We start from the raw sequence: 19,179 nt of genomic DNA on the forward strand, positions 1-19,179 counted from the left end.
CCTATGTTTGACTTCAGGGCAAAGGCTTCCTTAGAGAATAATGGTGGGCTCTTAGATCCATGGGGCCTCTTGCTGTCCTACTTTAGGATCTGGATGCCCACAGCCTGGGGCTTCCTCTTGATTTCTTTCTCACTGTTTGACTGCAACTCCTTTTTCTCTCTTGCTTGCTTCCCCATTTTTCTGCTCTTCTTGGCTTTTTCCTCCCTCTAAGGAGTTATGTCTGTATGTATTCTCTGTCTCTATCTTTGTCTCTCTCCCCTGTAGCACCCAGGCCAGGTTGCAGGGTTTTCTGGGTTAGAACAGATGACACCACCACCCACATGCAGCACCTCCTTGCCACCTCCCTTTCTCTGCCACTGGTTCATGCTATCTGTTCTCAATTTTAGAATCCAGTGGAAGAAGTGCCTATATTGCTTTATATTTTTTAAATTGTTGTATCCTTTGATTTTTCTCCTTGTGAGTTGCTGTCTCTTTTTCAGCTATCCCATATAAAGTTGTTTCATGTTCATATGTCATTTTCTTAAAGATATCCTAAACCCCTTGAAAACTTCCTTCAAATCTAATATTCCTGCCTCTTATACCACCATCTTTTACTTCTCAGTCTGAGGAAAAATAGATGCTCAAGATATTTGTTTTATGTTATGTGAGTTAGGAGGAGGGAATCTACAAACTTCACAAAAATACGGGCCAACTAGAGGCTGGGGGAGTGAATCCCTCCATGCCACCTCCACCATAAAGAATCTTTCGTATAACCAAATGAAATATTCAACACTATCATCTGAATATACTGCTTTCAAATAAACAAATCAGGTGGTAATATTATTCACATGACAGCAGAATTACTTATATTACAAGAGGATTCTGGGGTTCCTTTGAGTAGCATCTTCTCAAAGGTTTTTATGTTTTTTTTTTTTTTTTTACAAACCAATCAATACTTATCTACTTAAAGCTATTGCTCCAACCTATTCGTGGTGACTAAGCAATAATCACAGATAAAAATAAAGCAAATCTGAAGTGATTATAATTTTTTTAAAGATTTATTTATTTATTTATTTATTTATGATAGACATAGAGAGAGAGAGAGAGGCAGAGGAGACACAGGAGGAGGGAGAAGCAAGCTCCATGCCAGGAGCCCGACGTGGGAATCGATCTTGGGACTCCCACTCCACTCCAGGATTGCGCCCTGGGCCAAACGCAGGCGCTAAACCGCTGAGCCACCCAGGGATCCCCTGATTATAATTTTTTAAACTGACATTTATGTGCTCTCCATTTTTATTTTTGTTTTACCTGCTAAGGGGCTAAACTATCAAACTCCCAGCTCAATACTGAACACCAGAAACCCATTTTTCCCATTAATGTTGATTTTTTTTTTTTTTTTGAAAAGAGTAATGTGGAAAGAATGTGTCGGACTGTAGAAGACCAATTTAATGAGATCAAAGCCAAGGATGACCAACAGACACAGTTAATCCATGATCTGAACATGCAGAAGGCAAGACTGCAGACCCAAAATGGTAAGGATGGGCAGGGCTTCTCTAGCCCAGCCAGGCCACGAGTCAGCGACAGTCAGCAACACTCATGCATCTGTTTGGTAGGGGAGCTGAGCCACCAACTGGAAGAGAAGGAGTCTCTGATTTCACAGCTAACCAAAGGCAAGCAGGCCCTCACGCAGCAGCTGGAGGAGCTTAAGAGGCAACTGGAAGAAGAAACCAAGGTAAGAATGCCTCTTTCTGAAATGGCAGAGTCAGAACGAGAAGCCACAAAAACTGTTTGGAGGCAATGCATGAAGTCCGATGCTTCTCCTCTCTGCTATGTGGCAAGGTGGGAGCCCATTCTTTGAGGCTACAGGACTTTGGCATTGGATTTCCTTCCTCAGAGCCAGGGTGCTCCGTCCTCTGGGCTCCTCTGTCCCTCACAGGGTGGTCTGATAAACACCCCTCTCCAGCCAGGGCATCCCCTCCCTGCCGCCGCCCCAGCTTGACCATCTCTGTTGCTGTGTATTCTTTCACTCTGCTCAGCCATTCATCCTGGCCACCTGAAATGCCCTCCTTTTCCTTCCTCATCACTCATGTGTCACCTGCTACAGCACCCGATTTTAAATTCTCCTCCTTCAAAAAGACTGCACAGCTTTCAGGGGCATGCTTGGGACATAAACATGACACCATCATCACGTCTTGACTTTAATACCTAGATATTTATGTTCATAAAGCCCATCTCCCCACTGACCTGTAAACTCCCAGGCAAGAATAATTTTTCCCTAGTGGTAAACATGTACAGTGCACAGTAGAACAGTACACACATCAGGTGCCTAATAAATGCTGTCAATGTGTGTTCAAGCATGAGAATAAGAATCCAGGAGTCTACAAAATTACGTTCTGTGATTTTGAGATTGCCATGCACCGGGTGGGACTTACAAGGCAATCTTCTAGAATTTTCCCAGGCTCCACTTCTTCTAAAGACAAAACCAAGCATTTTATTAGTCTCCCATCTTTCCACTATATGGTAAGGGTCTTCAGGGAACTGGGGCGGGGTTGTGGCAAGACCCAGAGTCTGAACAAGCAGTGAGAAAATCCATTACAGGAACGAGGCTGTCTTCTGGCCAGGATACAGTAGCAACTGAATTCTCTTCCTTGGGCAAAGTTTTGCTGTCTATCTGTGTTTCCAAAAAGATGGAAATGTGCACATGACTATGCTGGGTGAACAAAACTCTTTCTTTGATGGTGGCATCAAGTGTTGTGTGGGGCACTTGGCTGGCTCAGTCTGTAGAGCACACAACTCGATCTCAGGGTTGTGCATTCAAGTCCCACGTTGAATGTAGAGATTACTTAAAATCTTAAAAAAAAAAAAAAAGTGTTTTGTGATCATCAAGAGGAGAGCTAAATTATCCTCCTGACCAAGTAGGAGTACGCGAGGGAGGCCCCTGGGCATGTCCTCCCTGCCTGGGAAGAGGTAGGACAGCCATGGAGACAGAACAGCTCACATCAGAGTTCCCTGGTGTGGAGACACAGCCCCTGCTGACACCAAACAATGCTTTTGGGTTTTTCACGGCGACATCTTTCTATAGCATTGCATCAGTAGCAAGAAAATTATCCCCTTTCTAATTCTGTTTTAATTCTTCTGATTGCATAAAGAAAAGAGCTCAATTTGGATACCGTCTCTCTAGCAAGGGCTCATTTTTCTTATCAAGGCGTACAGAGAGTGGGCTTCAGGCACAGAGCCGCAGTGGCCAGGACCTAGTTAGAAGGGGATCGAGAACACTGCTTTATTCCTGTTGCCTTTATTCTTATGGCTCCCATCTGCTTGTGGCAAATGTTAGTGCTTGTTTATTTAATGTAGTTTAATAGTTTACTGGCAAAATCTGAATATTTAAATACAATAAGGGAGTCAACTTGAAAAAAAATTAGATAACACAAGACATACGCAGGTACGGCTAAGTTTGTGAAGGCAGGTCGGGAATAGTTCACGTTGGGAGATGCCGGTTTATTTTATTTTATTTTATTTTATTTTATTTTATTTTATTTTATTTTATTTTATTTTATTTTTTATTTTTTATTTTTTTGTAAATTTATTTTTTATTGGTGTTCAATTTGCCAACATATAGAATAACACCCAGTGCTCATCCCATCAAGTGCCCCGCTCAGTGCCCGTCACCTAGTCACCCCCACCCCCCACCCACCTCCCCTTCCCCCACCCCTAGTTCAGAGATGCCAGTTTAAATGAAGATACTTTGGCTTGATAATGGCCAAATGTCTTTGCAATCTGCTACCACCATCCTCCCACAGGCCAAGAACGCCCTGGCCCACGCCCTGCAGTCCTCCCGCCATGACTGTGACCTGCTGCGGGAACAGTATGAGGAGGAGCAGGAGGGCAAGGCCGAGCTGCAGAGGGCGCTGTCCAAGGCCAACAGCGAGGTGGCCCAGTGGAGGACCAAATATGAGACGGACGCCATCCAGCGCACCGAGGAGTTGGAGGAGGCCAAGTACGGGCTCCCCGGCCACAGCAGCAGAGGAGACCCCAAAACACGAGTGAAGGGACAGAGAATTCTTCTGCCTTGAGAGACCCTCTCGTCCTTCCCATGCCCTTGAGTTTTTGTTAAGCATCCAGGTAGGGCATCCCTATCCTTCCCCTAGGACTGTCCTTGTTCCCTTGGTGGCTTCTTGGTGACCAGCTTTGCCACCAAGCACTTTGGGATTCTCCAGGTGATGCTTAGACCCTGCCCACTCATCCAATTCTAGGTCTGGCTCTTACCATTCCAGCCCCAAATGGACTGCCCATCCTTGTCAGATCCGACAGGTAGTTCTGAAATAGTGCACCTTTGTCAAGTTAAAAAAAAAAAAATCTGGTTCTCCTAGGAAAAAACTGGCCCAGAGACTCCAGGAAGCAGAGGAGAACACAGAGGCTGTGAGCTCCAAGTGTGCCTCCTTGGAGAAAACCAAGCAGAGGCTTCAGGGGGAAGTGGATGACCTGATGCTGGACTTGGAACGCACCAGCACAGCCCGTGCCATCCTGGACAGGAAGCAGAGGGACCTTGATAAGGTCTGTCCCCAGAGAGCCTTGGCCTCTCACACTTGGATGTGCATCTGGGAGGTCCCCCGAGCATCAAGTCATAGTGTGGGGGGTGGTTTGTGTAATACGTGTTTGCTTTGCTGACACTTTCAACAAAGTGAATTTTCAGTTGAAGCTAATTCGGATTACTTCAAGATCCAAATACCTTAAAGAATACAGCAGATGGAGGCGCCTGGAGGGCTCAGTTGGTGAAGCATCTGCCTTCGGCTCAGGTCATGATCCTGGGGTCCTGGGATCAAGCGCTGCATCAGGCTCCCCGCTGGCCTCTCCCTCTACCCTTCCCCCTTCTTGTGCTCTCTCTCAAATAAATAAAAGAGAAATCTTTAAAAAAATAAAGCAGATAGCCTGTAGGAGCATAAGAGTCTGAAGCCCGTGCTCTAGAACCACCCTGTCTTTGAGTCCATAGGACAGAAGGTTAAAACCTTGGCGTTGCATCCAGACAGTCCTTGTTTTTGTGGCCTCTCCCAGGTGCCTTGGTCCTTCCTGCTGTTCATGTGTCCCTTTGTCATCTCCAAGGTCCTTGCAGAGTGGAAGCAAAAGCTGGATGAGAGCCAGGCTGAGCTGGAAGCTGCTCAGAAAGGATCCAGGTCGCTTAGCACCGAAATCTTCAAGATGCAGAACGCCTACGAAGAGGTGGTCGATCAGTTGGAGACACTGAGGCGGGAGAATAAAAATCTGCAAGGTGAGCTATCCACGCCACCCCAGGTGTGCACCTGTCCCGCTCTGGCTTCCTTCCTCCCACTGCCCCACAGGACCCTCCTGTCTGCTCTGCTGATCCCGGAGCTCAACCCTGCTCATGTCACAGACACAGTCGTGGCGAAGTCTTAGTCTTGAGTGAGTTGCTAAGTCTTAGTCTTGAGTGAGTTGCTAAGCTCACCTCTTCTTGGAGAACGAGATCTTTCACGGATCTGTCCGTACATGGCTCTGTGTCCTTGGGCATGTCACCAAATCCCTCAGGACCTCGGACTCCTGATCCGCAAAATCAGACCAGACCCGATGCCCCCTAAGGCTCCCCTCTGGTTCCGAAAGACTAGGACTCTATATTCTGTGCTGTGTCTCCAGAATTTTCTTCTCTGGTCCTCATGGTGACCGTTTTTTATATACTTTGCGAAGTTTTAGGGTCACACACAGCAGTGTTCTTGCCGCTCCTGTGTCTGCATAGTTCAGGTGAGACAACACACCTGTGTCGTGCTGATATCTCACCTCAAGGGCTCCACTGTATTGTCTCCCATATAAACGTGAATGAATCCCCAATCCCAAATTGCCAGGCAAAATGCCTCTGCTGTCAACTGGAGCCTGATAAAACAAGCTAAATCAGGAGGTCTGGGTGGCTCAGTCGATTACGACACAGGTCATGATCCCAGGGTCCTGGGATGGAGTCCCGCTTCGGGCTCTCTGCTCAGCGAGGAGTCTGCTTCTCCCTCTGCCTCTGCCTCTGCCTGCTGCTCTGCCTACTTTCTCTCTCTCTCTCCCTGACCTGTCAAATAAATAAATAAAATCCTTAAAAAAAAAAAAAAAAGCAAGCTAAATCGATCCTGTCCTTTGCAGAAGAGATTTCCGACTTAACCGAGCAGATTGCAGAAACCGGCAAGCATCTTCAGGAAGTGGAAAAGAGCAAGAAACAGGTGGAGCAGGAAAAGTCAGACCTCCAGGTCGCCCTAGAAGAGGTGGAGGCAAGTGTTCGGGACGTGACCCGCGGAAGCTCAGGAGGGCAGGACACCAAAGGAGGGGGGAGCCCACCGGGCCTTTGGGGTTGCTGCCTGCCGGGAGGTGCGGAAGTTCCATGGGGAGGAACATCCAGTGGTCCCTGGGGGACCAGCTGTGCAGCTGTGCTGTGCTTCATTTCCTGGGTGTCCCCTAGTTTATCACTTCCCCCTCTTTGAAGATAAATAAATAAATGCGTTCATTATGTCCTTGCTGGCTTCCTCTAAGGAAGCAAGAGCTCAGTCACGAAACATCCTGAGAGCTGGCTCGGAATTCCTCTGCTTTATACCAGTCACACGCCAGATGGGCTTTGGGAATTCCATCAAGTCAAAATAGGCCCAGTGTCCTCAGGCCCCAACCAGTGTGGCCAGTGCAGGGTGGAGGGTGGAGCTATTTCTGGGGGAAATTTGCATAATGCAGGGTGACCTGACCGGAGAGCAATTAACCTGTCCCTCCAGAGGATCGGTGGTCTCCTGAGTTACGGCTGCCGTTAAAACACACACACCCAAGAAAGGTTTTACTAATTCAAAAAGGTGCTCTGTCCCTCTCCAGACATAAAATTGTTAATAACAAATGCAAAGTTTTGGTTCCAGTTTCGTTACTTGTTGGGATATTTGAGGGCACATTGTTTCACCTCTACTCATCTATACAATGGGTAGAGTGATACTGATTTTATCATTATCGGGAAGGAAAATACCTGTTCAGATAGATGGCTGCTGGGGCGCCCGGGTGGCTCAGTTGGTTGAGCATCTGCCTTCAGCTCAGGTCGTGATCTCAGGGTCCTGGGATCAAGCCCCACATCCTGTTCCCTGCTCAGAGGGGAGTCTGCTCCTCCTCTCCCGCTGCTCCTCCTCCTGCTCTAGATCTTGCTCGCCCTCTCTCAGATAAAGAAATAAAATCTTTTAAGAATAAAAGAAGAGGACTGCTCATGACTCCCCCCTGCACGCCCCCCCATCACTCCTCTGCTTTTATCAGGGCTCCTTGGAACACGAAGAAAGCAAGATCTTGCGCGTCCAACTGGAATTGAGCCAGGTGAAATCCGAGCTTGACCGCAGGGTTACCGAGAAGGATGAAGAAATCGAGCAGCTGAAAAGAAACAGCCAGCGGGCAGCAGAGGCCATGCAGAGCATGCTGGACGCCGAGATCCGCAGCCGCAATGATGCCCTGAGGCTGAAGAAGAAGATGGAGGGGGACCTCAACGAGCTGGAGATCCAGCTGGGCCATTCCAGCCGCCAGGTGGCAGAGACCCAGAAGCACCTGCGCACAGTGCAGGGCCAGCTCAAGGTGAGCACGTGCGTGTGCGTGGGCTCAGGTGGGCCTGGCGGGCGTTGCACCTGTCCTGGGCTCCGGCCTCACACCTGGCTTTCCCGGAAGGACTCCCAGCTGCACCTGGACGACGCCCTGCGGAGCAATGAGGACCTCAAGGAACAGCTGGCCATCGTGGAGCGCAGGAATGGGCTCCTGCTGGAAGAGCTGGAGGAGATGAAGGCGGCCCTGGAGCAGACAGAGCGGACCCGCAGGCTGTCGGAGCAGGAGCTGCTGGACGCCAGCGACCGCGTGCAGCTGCTGCATTCCCAGGTGGGCGCCTCCCCCCTCCACCCTGGGCCCAGGTAGGACCCACCCTTGCTCCCAGACTAGCGGTCAAGACCAAGGTGCATTAAGCTTCGCTCTTGGAGGGCTGGCTGGCTGGCACAGTCCAGTAGAGCATGCAACTCCTGATCCCAGGGTTGTGAGTTGGAGCTCCACTTCGGGTATAGAGAGTACCTAAAAATAAAATCTAAAAAAAAAAAAAGCTTAGTTCTTGGAATAACTATGCTCCAGATGCACAGATTTCTGAGCTTTATTTAATCTAAAGATAAAAGGTGCATGCATCTTGCGGGAAAATCAGAGAAAGGAAGGATGAATGATTCCATCGAGGGGCTTGTCACGGGGGAAGTTGACAGCTAAGCCACAGCCTGGGAAAATTAGAATTGCATTTCAAAATAATTATTTTTATTACCTTTATGAAAGTTTTTGTTTGTTTGTTTTTTAGTATATGTGCCGCCGAAGACAGCACAGTTGTTGTTTGCTTTTTAAGGACATAGAAGTTTCTTGAATACACCGCAAGGGAGCAGTGAGCGGGACAGCAGAGGAGAGACTGTCTGCCACCTTTATAAAAGTTTTCTAAAAGAACAAAATCTTTGTTAGAAAATAGAATATAAGCAAACAAATAGAAGAGAAATACCAACTACCGTGTTACCATTTTGAGATCTTTCATTCCAGGCTCTTGTCCATGTGTATAAGTATTATACTTTTGTAGAAATGTGATTAATTTTTTTTTGCAACGTCTCATTTGAATTTTAACACTTTGTCACAAATGTATTCCCACACCTTTAAATAGTCTTCTAGGACTATTTTTTTAAAGATTTATTTGAGGAAGGGGCACCTGGGGGGCTCAGGGCGTGACCCTGGAGTCCTGGGATCGAGTCCCGCATCAGGCTCCCCACAGGGAGCTTGCTTCTCCCTCTGCCTGTGTCTCTGCCTCTCTGTGTGTCTCTCATGAATAAATAAATAAAATCTTTTAAAAATATATTTATTTGAGGACGAGAGAGCACATTTGTGCATCAGTGGGGCAAGGGGCAGAGGAAGAAATCTTCAGGAGGACTCCCTGCTGAGTGCAGACCCCCCCCCACCCACCCCCCTCCACACAGGGCTCTATCCCAGGACCCTGAGATCGTGACCTGAGCCGAAACCAAGAGTCAGTCGCTTAACCCACTGAGCCACCCAGGCACCCCTCTATGACTATCTTAATGGCAGATAAGTGATCCGTTACAGTAGGGTGGTATGGCACTTTTATTTAATCGGTCCTCCATGGCTGGATGTTTTAAATTATTTCCAATAAAATGTTTACAATCAGAAAAATTTCTATGATGAACTTAACTTATAATTAAAAGTTCACATTTTCCCCATTATTATTATTATTATTATTATTATTATTAATTTCCTTATTACTCCTAGAAGTAATTAGATTGCTGGAAGCAGAATTTCCTGGTCCAAACGATAAAGACATTTGTAGCCTATTAGAAATTTGCCTTCACGTAGTGGCCCCAATTTTTATTCTCATTGGGAGAATATGTAAGACCTCTTGCCTCTAAATCCTCAAAGACCCCCCCATTATACATCTTTTAATCCTTACCGGCTATATTGTTAGAAAACACCTCACCTTTTTCATTTTGATTTTCACGAGGTGTCTGGCTGGCTCAGTGGGCAGAGCATCTATCTCTTGATCTCAGGATCATGAGTTAAAGCCCCACACTGGGCATGGAGCCTACTTAAAAAAAAAAAAGATATGATGAAATTTTGATTACTAATGAGTAATTATTTCTTCAGGTGCATTCCCCCTATCTGTACTTTGTGTCTTGTTTTCTTACTTGCACGATTTTGTCCTTTTTATATGTTAAGGAAGAGAATGTTTCTCCAGCAACCTACATTGCGAGTGTTTTCCACTTGTCATGACCCTTACAATTCTATGTATAGTGTGTTTTGCTCATTAGAACTATTTCTCATTTTATATACTTATGCCTACCCACCCTTTCCTTGCTCTGATATCTTTTACTGAATTCTCTCTTCTTCCTTGAATATGTGAAAGTCTACCTTTATCAGTTACTCACTTATTTTATGTACAGTTAGTTCCTGGGTCTGTTTCAGGACCTTCTGTTTGGTCAAGAATGAAACAGCACCTAGCAAATCCCTGAGATGAAAAATAAGAAATGAGATGGCGATTAATTTCCTTCCCCATGCAGCTGTCTCCTGCTCAATTTGTCTCAAGCATCCAAAGATAACCTACACCTCTGGGATCTGATTTTTCCTGTAGAACACAAGCCTGATAAATACCAAGAAAAAGTTGGAAGTGGACATAGCTCAGTGCCAGGCAGAGGTGGAGAACTCCCTCCAGGAGTCCAGAAACGCGGAGGAGAAAGCCAAGAAGGCGATCACGGATGTGAGCTCCATTGCTTCTTTTAGGAGCAGGTGTTTGGAGATAGGAAAGGGGTTTCTGGGTGGGGACCAGGCAAGTAGGTTCTTTTGCCTGGTGACCTCTAGAATCGTGTTGGCTTCCTAGAGTTAGATGAAGCCTCAGCAGAGACCAAGTGGGGAGGAGATGCATCACCAAGTGATAGCAGGATGAAGTAGGCAGGATCAGCATGCACAGTATTGACCTTGACAGCATCCTCTGTATCCTCCTGGTGGGGATGCCAGGTGACCTACTAATACTTCCTATGAACTTCATCAGGCGGCCATGATGGCCGAGGAGCTGAAGAAGGAGCAGGACACCAGTGCCCACCTGGAGCGGATGAAGAAGAACCTGGAGCAGACGGTGAAGGACCTGCAGCATCGTCTGGACGAGGCTGAGCAGCTGGCCCTGAAGGGCGGGAAGAAGCAGATCCAGAAACTGGAGGCCAGGGTGGGGTGACTTGAGAGGATTCTGACCCTCAAAGTCCTGTCTGATTCAACCATCTCGGACGGGGCCACAGTCCAGAAATTAGGTTGCAGGAAAGTGGGCATTGGTGGAGCGGATGTGAGTTTGGTCTGAGGACTACTTGCAGATCTCTCTGTGAGCCGATTTTCCCACCTAGTTCTCCTGTTCTCCTTCACTGGTTCCTCCATCCCCCACAACACACACACACACACACACACACACACACACGCTTTGCAACACTTAAGTCTCGGGAGCTGCAGTGTGAAGACACTTGCAAATGTTCACATCCTGTGTTTATAGGAATTCAGCTCCACATAAGTGAGGGGAAATGTACTTTACATGCACAAAATCACATATTTGGTGTAAGCTACATTTTCTCCAGCCTCCACTTGGGTGAACAACAGCCCATCCTCTGTAGAGTCTAGAGTCTCTCTTCACCTCCCACCCCCGGCTCCCATTTGTCCCAGATTTCTCAGTCTCTGAATGAAGTCAGTCTGAAATGCTGGTTTGCTTCTCACTTGCTCTGTCCTAAGTGGCAGGTGGCCGGTGCTCTGCAGCCCACTGCCCCAGGAAAATTCTACCCCCTGCTCAAAGCAGTCCTGCTTTTTCTTTATCTGGGAGCCTATTTGTATTTGTATTTGTTTCTGTATTTGTTTTTCCTTTTTTTTAAAGATTTTATTCATTTCTTCACGAGCAACACACAGAGAGAGGCAGAGACACAAGCAAAGGGAGAAGCAGGCTCCCAGTGGGACTCAATCCCAGGACCCCAGGATCATGTCCTGAGCCGAAGGCAGATGCTCAGCCACTCAGCCACCCAGGCACCCCCGCTCCCCCTAAATTCTTTAGATGCTTACTTTTCCTTCTTCCCAGTCATACTCTATTACATGAGCTTAGCCTGTCTTCCTCATGGATCCCTCCACTGAGGGAGTGATTAGAGCCCACACCACCCTCCAGGATTCTTTGATTCCTGAGCTGGCAGGGAGCCCTCGGCCAGCCCCCCTCATCCCATGGGAGGCACCTCAGCCAGTTTCCAGTCCCAGCTGCCCCTTTATCTTTAGTTCCACAAAACTCACAGAGGCCACAAGGGCATTGCCAGGAACATAGATGTTTGCAAGAAGCTAATAGTAGTAAACAGCTTCCCGGGGCTTATGGGGTGGCAGGGGTTGCAGTGGGGGGAATATTTTTGGAACAGTGCCCAGAGTTACCGTGTTCCACTGGTAGATGTCAAGGTCGATCTGGTGAGTCCCCAGGCCCAGAGCTGCCTGCGTCTATGGCCACTGGGATTCCTCCCAGGGGCTAGGCTGCCACCCTCACTTCTTGGCTCTGTCTGGACCATGGGAGTCCGGGGCCAGAGTTAGTGACCTGTGCTCTCAGTGGCCATCCTGTCCCCTCAAGACTTCAGGGAAAGCCCTATGCAGCTATGAAAGAAACACCTGCATAGAGATTTATCATTTAAAACACACTTGCATGTGCTTTGTCTAATTTGACCCCCACATTTGAGGTGGTGGAGCAGGAATTAGAGCCTCCATAGATACAGAGAACACATAGAAATTCATTTTTGGGGCACCTGGGTGGCTCAGCAATTGAGCATCTGCCTTTGGCTCAGGGTATGATCCCGGAGTCCTGGGATCAAGTCCCACATCAGGCTTCCCTCAGGGAAACCTGCTTCTCCCTCTGCCTGTGTCTCTGCCTCTCTCTGTGTCTCTCATGAAAAAATAAATAAAATATTAAAAAAAGAAAAGAAACTCATTCTTAGGGGCAGCTGCTGATGTGCTTTGAATCAGCCAGCTCGACCTAGGGCTTGAACACACCTTGCCCATCGCTGGCCCAGGCTCTCTCCATGACCCACCCCCCGCCATGGCTTCACTTGACTAGGAATCAGGGCCCCCTAAATGCTCATGCAGGCTTCACCTGCGGGGATGGGTTGGGGCTGAAGCCCAGGCCTTACCAAGCTGCTGGCCCCAGAGGAAGAGGCCTCTCCTGGGAGCCCAGCCTGGTGGCCCCACTGAGTGCACCTAGGAGGGCTCCCTGTTCTCATCTGCACCAACAGTGGTGGCCCTGCAACTAAAAAGTGGTCCCCCAGCCTTAGGAGGAGACATTTTTACAAACTATAATGAGAGGATCCTGAGTCCCCCCTAAAATGACCGACTTGGGAGTACGTGGGAGAAGCCTGGCTGCTCTGACCCCAGCCCCGTGCTCTCTCCACCAAACCCAGGTGCGGGAGTTGGAAAGTGAGCTGGATGCTGAGCAGAAGAGGGGGGCCGAAGCTCTGAAGGGGGCCCACAAGTACGAACGCAAAGTCAAGGAACTGACGTACCAGGTAGGGGGTCTCCAAAGCCTCAGTGAGCAGATGTGGCTCCGACCCCAGCAGAAGCAGCGGCGGGTCCCGGGGGCCCTGGCATGGTGCTCTGTTTGCAGGCTGAGGAGGACCGCAAGAACATCCTCAGGCTCCAGGACCTGGTGGACAAGCTACAGGCCAAAGTGAAGGCTTACAAGAGGCAGGCGGAGGAGGCTGTGAGTAGGGGGCCCCTACTCCTGAGCAGGAGTACATCCTGTTCCATAAAGTCCACAGAGCCCGAGGCCCAGGTTTTCATGTGCAGGCTGCAAACTCAGAGCCTGCCTGCACCTCCTTGGTACCTCCTGACTCACCTCATGTGGCTAGCACCCTCACTTTAGCCCGCACCCCTGCCCTCTAGAGCATCCTAGCCCACCCTGCCAGCCTCACCTTGCCCTGACCTGACACCCCGGGCATCCCAGCCCACCCCACCAGGACTCCTTAGACACCCCCCCATCCTGGTTCACAGCATCCCACCTTGCCTCCATCCCCATCCCCACGGCCTCCTCCTTCTCACCCTTCCTCACCACCACCCTCCCATTCATCCTTCCTGACCTGCCCCCTCATCAAACAGGTCTAAGAGATATTACTAGCAGGAAGCTGGGGTGGGAGGGGCTTGGGATGGGGGGAACTTTCTCTTTTACAGAAAAGAAACAGTTTAGTTGGCAAATTGAATTTAAATTTTTTAAAAAATTTTTAAAAAAGAAAAGAAACAGTTTGGGAAACTCTAGGTTAAACAAAGTTGAACTGGTTGCTTTCAGGGATTTCTCAGATTTGGCAGGTGACATGTCATGCACTCTTCAAAGTGGACAAGCCGTTCTAGAATGCAGCATGGCCCAGCCCTTCCCATACCTCCCCACCACTTTAGTGGAACTTGGAACCTTTTTACTGTATGCAGAGCAGCCCACAGGACTGGTGTTCTGAAGAACAAAATTTGGGAGACCCTGCTGTTGATAAATGAGCATATGGCTCCTCTGCTGGTCCTTTCTGCCCCCCCTGCCCAGGGACTGGTGGTTCCACCCTGACTACAGGGAAGCAGATCTGAGCTGGTTCAATGGGGGACGGATGTGTGCCCATGGGATGAGCATGGTCGCAGCAGGACTGCCTGGGAGGGTGGGTGCCAGGGGGCCACCTTCTTTGAGAACCTTCAGATCGCCCGGGGGCACCTGGATGGCTCCGTAGTTGAGCCTCTGTCTTCGGCTCAGGGCAGGATCCTGGAGTCCTCAGGATCAAGTCCCGCATCGGGTTCCTCAAAGGGAGCCTGCTTCTCCCTCTGTCTGTGTCTCTGCCTCTGTGTGTGTGTCTCATGAATAAATAGATGAAATCTTAAAAAAAAAAAAAAAAAAAAAGAACCCTCAGATCACCCTCAAAAGACATGCACAGTGGCCTGGCCACAGGCAGACAGTAACTGGGAGAAGGTCAGGGTATTGGCCTCTGACCCCTCCAGGTGCCTTGAGAGGACTCGGAACTTGGGGAGCCCCAGCAGGAGAGTCGGCACAGAGCAGGGATGTGGGGGGCCAGGCAGGGATCCTAGGAGTGGCGGCTGTACCCTCGAGGTGACCAGACAGCGTACATTGGCAGGGGCGGGGAGCGTTGTCCTCACCCCAGGAGAGGACAGGGAATCTGAGGCCCAGGAGCCCCAGAGGCAGAGTGAAGGCCTTCCTCAGCCTCCACCCCTCCATCTCCTGGTCAGGAGGAGCAGGCCAACACGCAGATGTCCAAGTGCCGGAGAGTCCAGCACGAGCTGGAGGAGGCGGAGGAGAGAGCGGACATCGCCGAGTCCCAGGTCAACAAGCTGCGAGCCAAGAGCCGAGATGTGGGGGCCCAGGTGAGAGAGCAGACCCCTTCCCCAGATTCCTGAGACCAGGACCAAGGGGGCATCCAGGGAGAGCTTGTGGGGCAACGAGCAGCAGGGCTCAGGGAACCCAGACCCCCTATCACCCCTGGCCCTGCCCAGAAAGCCTCTGCTTTTGTGGGGACCCTTCCCTCTCCAGGGCCTGCACAGCTTTGTGTCTACAACGTGCAAGGGCAAACAGTGCCATTCCTTAATATTTTTCTGGAACTTCCAGACTCTCCAGCTGCTCCACGTACGTGAAGGCAAAGCTCAGCCTTGCCTTTGGTTTGACTCATTTCCTGATTGTTTTTCTCCCACAGAAGATGGAAGAATGAGGCCTTCCAGATGCCCGTTGCCATGCGACATGTGGGGGGAGAGGGGAGGGATGGTGTCGTGAGAAATAAAGTCTCCTAACGCTGTGTCTGTCCAGCTCTGCGTGTTCGTGATCACCGTCCGTCCCGCTTGCTCGGGGTGGTTTGAGGGCCTTGCCTCATCTGCTGTACATATAAAGAAAGAAGGGATGAGAAAGTGGCCTCCTGGCCCCGAGCAGAAAAGGTGGAGAGTCAACCCTCTGCTAAGCGAATCACCAGCTTCCTTCGCACTAGAGAGAGCAGAACCCCTCCCGCATAACTAGAGCGCATTTTCCTCCTCGCAACACAGAGTGGTTTCAGACTCACTTCCCCAGTGTCTCTCTAAACTGTCAGGTGGGGAAACTGACTCCAAAGAGATTAAGGCCCCTCTGGTTACCCAAGGCAGGGTGGAGACCAGATGCCCAGGTCCCAGACTCCCAGGCAGGTGCTTTCTGCTAAGAAACTCTACTTTTCCATCCTGTCCTTCTTAGGGGCCGTGTTGTACAACCACTGCTCCCCGTGACATTTGAGCAGAGAGCAGGTGTACCCCCAACTCATTCGCTCCTGGGAAACACTGGGTAGGGGCTTGTGTGTCTTCTTCCGACTGTGTTCACTCTACCTGTACAGATCTTTCCCACGGTGCCTAGAGCCAAACTGTGAAGGGGGCAGGTGGGCCTGGAGAGCCATTCGCTTCCAGGCTGAGGCTGGCCCAGAGTAGATCCTGCTGGTTTAGGGGCTCACTCCTGGATCCTAATCAGATTGGGTAGATTTGCTTACACCAAAGGGTTAAAGCTATAGAAGAATATAAGGACAGGATTAGGAACCAAGAATTAATTTGAGCCTCATCACTTCACGGCTGTAAAGGCACCACCTTGGGTTGGCCTTGGGTTGGCCACACATTCTCTGAACCTGACTTGCCACAATGGTCGTACTGCCAGGGGCATGGGCTCGGGTTCTGGCAAATCTGGATGGAATCCCAATGCTGTCACATGCCAACTGTGTGGCCTTGAGCATGTCAGTGTTCTCTCTGAGACCCATTTTCCTTATTCTGTAAGGTGGAGATAATAAAAGTCATAGCTTCGCTGGGATGGGGCTGGGGTGGTGACAAGGGCTCTAGGGTTTCTTTTCGGAGTGATGAAATGTTCTAAAATTGATTATGGGGATAGATGTGTAGCTGTGAATATAGTGAAAGCCACTGAAATATATGGTATGTGAATTACATTTCAATAAAACCAAAACTGGCTTACTCTGTACCAGGCACCAAGACAAGTACACTATCCTTTAACATCTTGGATCAGCCCTTCTCTCTAGCTTTCTGGATCCAATCCTCCTTTCCATCTCACCAGCCCACCCCACATGCTTTCAACATAGTTGAGTTGGAAGCAGAAGCAGCTGGCAGCAGTGATGGTGGCAAGAAATAATCCTGAGGTCAGGTGACATCATATGTCTGACATTATCATCATCATCACCACCACCATCATCACCACCATCATCATCACTATCACCATTACCACCATCACCATCATCATCACCATCATCATCACTATCACCATTACCACCATCACCATCATCATTATCACCATCACTACCATTATCACCATCATTATCACCACCATCATCATCAGTGCTAAACTTTAGGACTGGACGAGTCTATTTAAAAAGATCTCTTCAATTTCCTCAATTTTATAGTCAAAGAAACCGAGATGATTCTCAAGGTCCTCAAATATTAGCCCCAGTCCAGCCCTCCCAATAAGAGTAATAGCGTTTCAAAAACACAGAGCAATTGTATATGTGTTGAATGTTCACATGCTCCTTTTTCTCCTTTCCATTCAAGCCACACAACAAACCCATCAGGAGATAAGGCCTATATCAACACCCTAATTTTTAAACATGTTGCAGACAGGCTGTGGCTTGTCCAGTGTTGAGAAAAAAATATTGCAACTCTTCAGACTCTCTGTACAGCACACGGTCTCACAATGATGGGTACTGGGTATGATGTAGTGGTAAGAGCTCTTGGTGCCGACCTGCCTGGGTCCCAGACCTGCCCCCCCGCCCCCCCGCCACTAGCTTTGTGATCTGGGGCAAGTGAGTTCACAATTATAAGCCACAGCTTCCTTTTGTGTAAAATGGGGGTGTAACACTGTACTTTTCTAGGGTTATTTTGAGAAGTAGAGAAGATAATACAGGAAGCACCCTTGGCCTAGAGCCTGGCACCTAGTTAGCATATCATGATGGGGAGGGGCGAGACGTGGCCTCAGGACACAGGTGGAGTATAACACAGGGAGCCAGATGCACCACAGTCTGGGGTTTGGCTGTGTCTCTAAAGGGCTTCCTCTGGTTTGAGGAGATCATATACCATGTAGTTGGGGGATCATCAAAAAAATTCCTACGAAATTATACTTTCTCTGGCATCCCAACAAAAGCAGATGGGGATCCCATCTCCTCAAACACTCCCCAGTTCACCTGGGGTTCCCTAAAACAAAGCCACTCTCAGACATCTCTGCACTTACCTGGCTCCCCACATCCCAGCTCTGGGCCCCCCAGATCTCTGAGTCAGAAAGAAAGGACATTCCTATATCCTTCCCAGTGCATGACAGTGTTTCTACTACACCAGAATCCTGATCACGGAATGAGGGTATGAATGGATGACCGAGAATCTTCCATATCTAGACACCAAGTACGTCCTGATGAGAATAAAATAAAAATAATTGTTGTTTTTAATTTTCTTTTCTGAGGACTGGAAGAAGAGAAAGGAGTAAAGATAAGGTTTCTGTGCTGAGTTTTATTTTCCAGTGTCTTCATGTTGAATTCCAGCTGGCAGCTGAACCCTTTGGCTCTTTGGTTGGGCCCCTCTGACCCCTCTAATTCTCTGGAAAAAACCAAGAGGGTAGCAGAAAGTGCCTTGCCTTGGGTCTCCCACGTGGTGAGGGAGTGTGCATGGGACCAAGGCATGGGCTCCTGTCTCAGCGCTCCATACTTTCTAGAAGTCCTTGGGCAGGTCAGGTGATATCTCTGAGCTGCAAGAGGGAGCTGGAAGTCCTGGCACTGCCTACTCATGGGATGCGATTGTTGAAAAATTTCTAGGTGATATTGTTGTGCAAAAGGTTTCCTCAACTGTGCATGATGCCCAAACTGAAGGTAGCATTGCTATAGCCTCACTAGCAATAATGGCAAAGGTAATGACACGGTTGCCATTATCATCAAGTCATTCTTCAGTGGCAAAGCCCAGCCATCATACTCTGGACCTGGGGCTTTGGGCTTTGGAGAGCAAAACCCACCCTGGCCCCTTCAAAACAGAGCTTTGCTGCCATCTCCTGGCTGTAAAAAGACACACTTTTCATTATGCAAATGACCTTGACACCCCACTCCTAAAGTCTCCAATATAGATATTCGGAGAATGCGAGGTGCCCTTGGGAATCATGGTCTTCTGGTCCATCTGGGATGCTGGCTATGCAGATGAGAAAATCTAGATTAGTGGTAGGGTCTTGTCATCCCTGAGGATGAGTGTCAGAGCCAGCCACCAGGGTCTCCTGGCTACTAGGCCAGGGGTCCCCACACTGAATGTCCATAGAAGAGGGCCCCATAGAATAAACTCCAAGTGGAGGGCCTCCTAGCCAGGCAGAGAGAGTGAATGGTCCCTGGGGATGGCCCTGGCAGCAGAGGCTGGGAGCACACCAAGGGTCTGCTCCCTAGTCGCCTTCTCCTCATCCTGGGAACCTCTGCCAGACTGGAAGAGGAGTGTTGGCCCCAGGGTGGAAGGCAGTACACCTTCAGAAACAGCTCCCTGCCCCTAACAGGGGCCATGACCAGACCCTGAATGGTTCTGGGATGAAGGTGGCCCAGGATCGTTTAAAAAGTCAAGTTCCTTGACCCTAAGAAAAAGGATCTGCGTGTCGATGCCTCAGGGAGATACCCAAGATGAAGAGTTGTGCCATTG

At 49.1% G+C, this 19,179-nt stretch overlaps 1 protein-coding gene across 1 annotated transcript in view; it reads left to right on the forward strand.

Annotated features, from left to right (window-relative positions):
* LOC144310933 (myosin-13) overlaps positions 1–15,311 on the forward strand; it is a 39,557-nt gene extending 24,246 nt beyond the window's left edge. Inside the window, exons 17-30 of the mRNA XM_077892639.1 lie at positions 1,385–1,511; positions 1,593–1,711; positions 3,780–3,976; positions 4,350–4,533; positions 5,080–5,245; positions 6,112–6,242; positions 7,243–7,551; positions 7,642–7,845; positions 10,121–10,246; positions 10,538–10,708; positions 12,939–13,043; positions 13,142–13,237; positions 14,752–14,886; positions 15,213–15,311. Coding sequence (XP_077748765.1) covers positions 1,385–1,511; positions 1,593–1,711; positions 3,780–3,976; positions 4,350–4,533; positions 5,080–5,245; positions 6,112–6,242; positions 7,243–7,551; positions 7,642–7,845; positions 10,121–10,246; positions 10,538–10,708; positions 12,939–13,043; positions 13,142–13,237; positions 14,752–14,886; positions 15,213–15,227 — 2,085 coding nt within the window. The 3' untranslated portion in view covers positions 15,228–15,311. The remainder of the gene's footprint in view (positions 1–1,384; positions 1,512–1,592; positions 1,712–3,779; positions 3,977–4,349; positions 4,534–5,079; positions 5,246–6,111; positions 6,243–7,242; positions 7,552–7,641; positions 7,846–10,120; positions 10,247–10,537; positions 10,709–12,938; positions 13,044–13,141; positions 13,238–14,751; positions 14,887–15,212) is intronic.
* Positions 15,312–19,179: the final 3,868 nt, after the last annotated feature.

This window comes from Canis aureus, chromosome 3 (assembly GCF_053574225.1).
Source record: "Canis aureus isolate CA01 chromosome 3, VMU_Caureus_v.1.0, whole genome shotgun sequence".
In the NCBI taxonomy this organism is placed as follows: domain Eukaryota; kingdom Metazoa; phylum Chordata; class Mammalia; order Carnivora; family Canidae; genus Canis; species Canis aureus.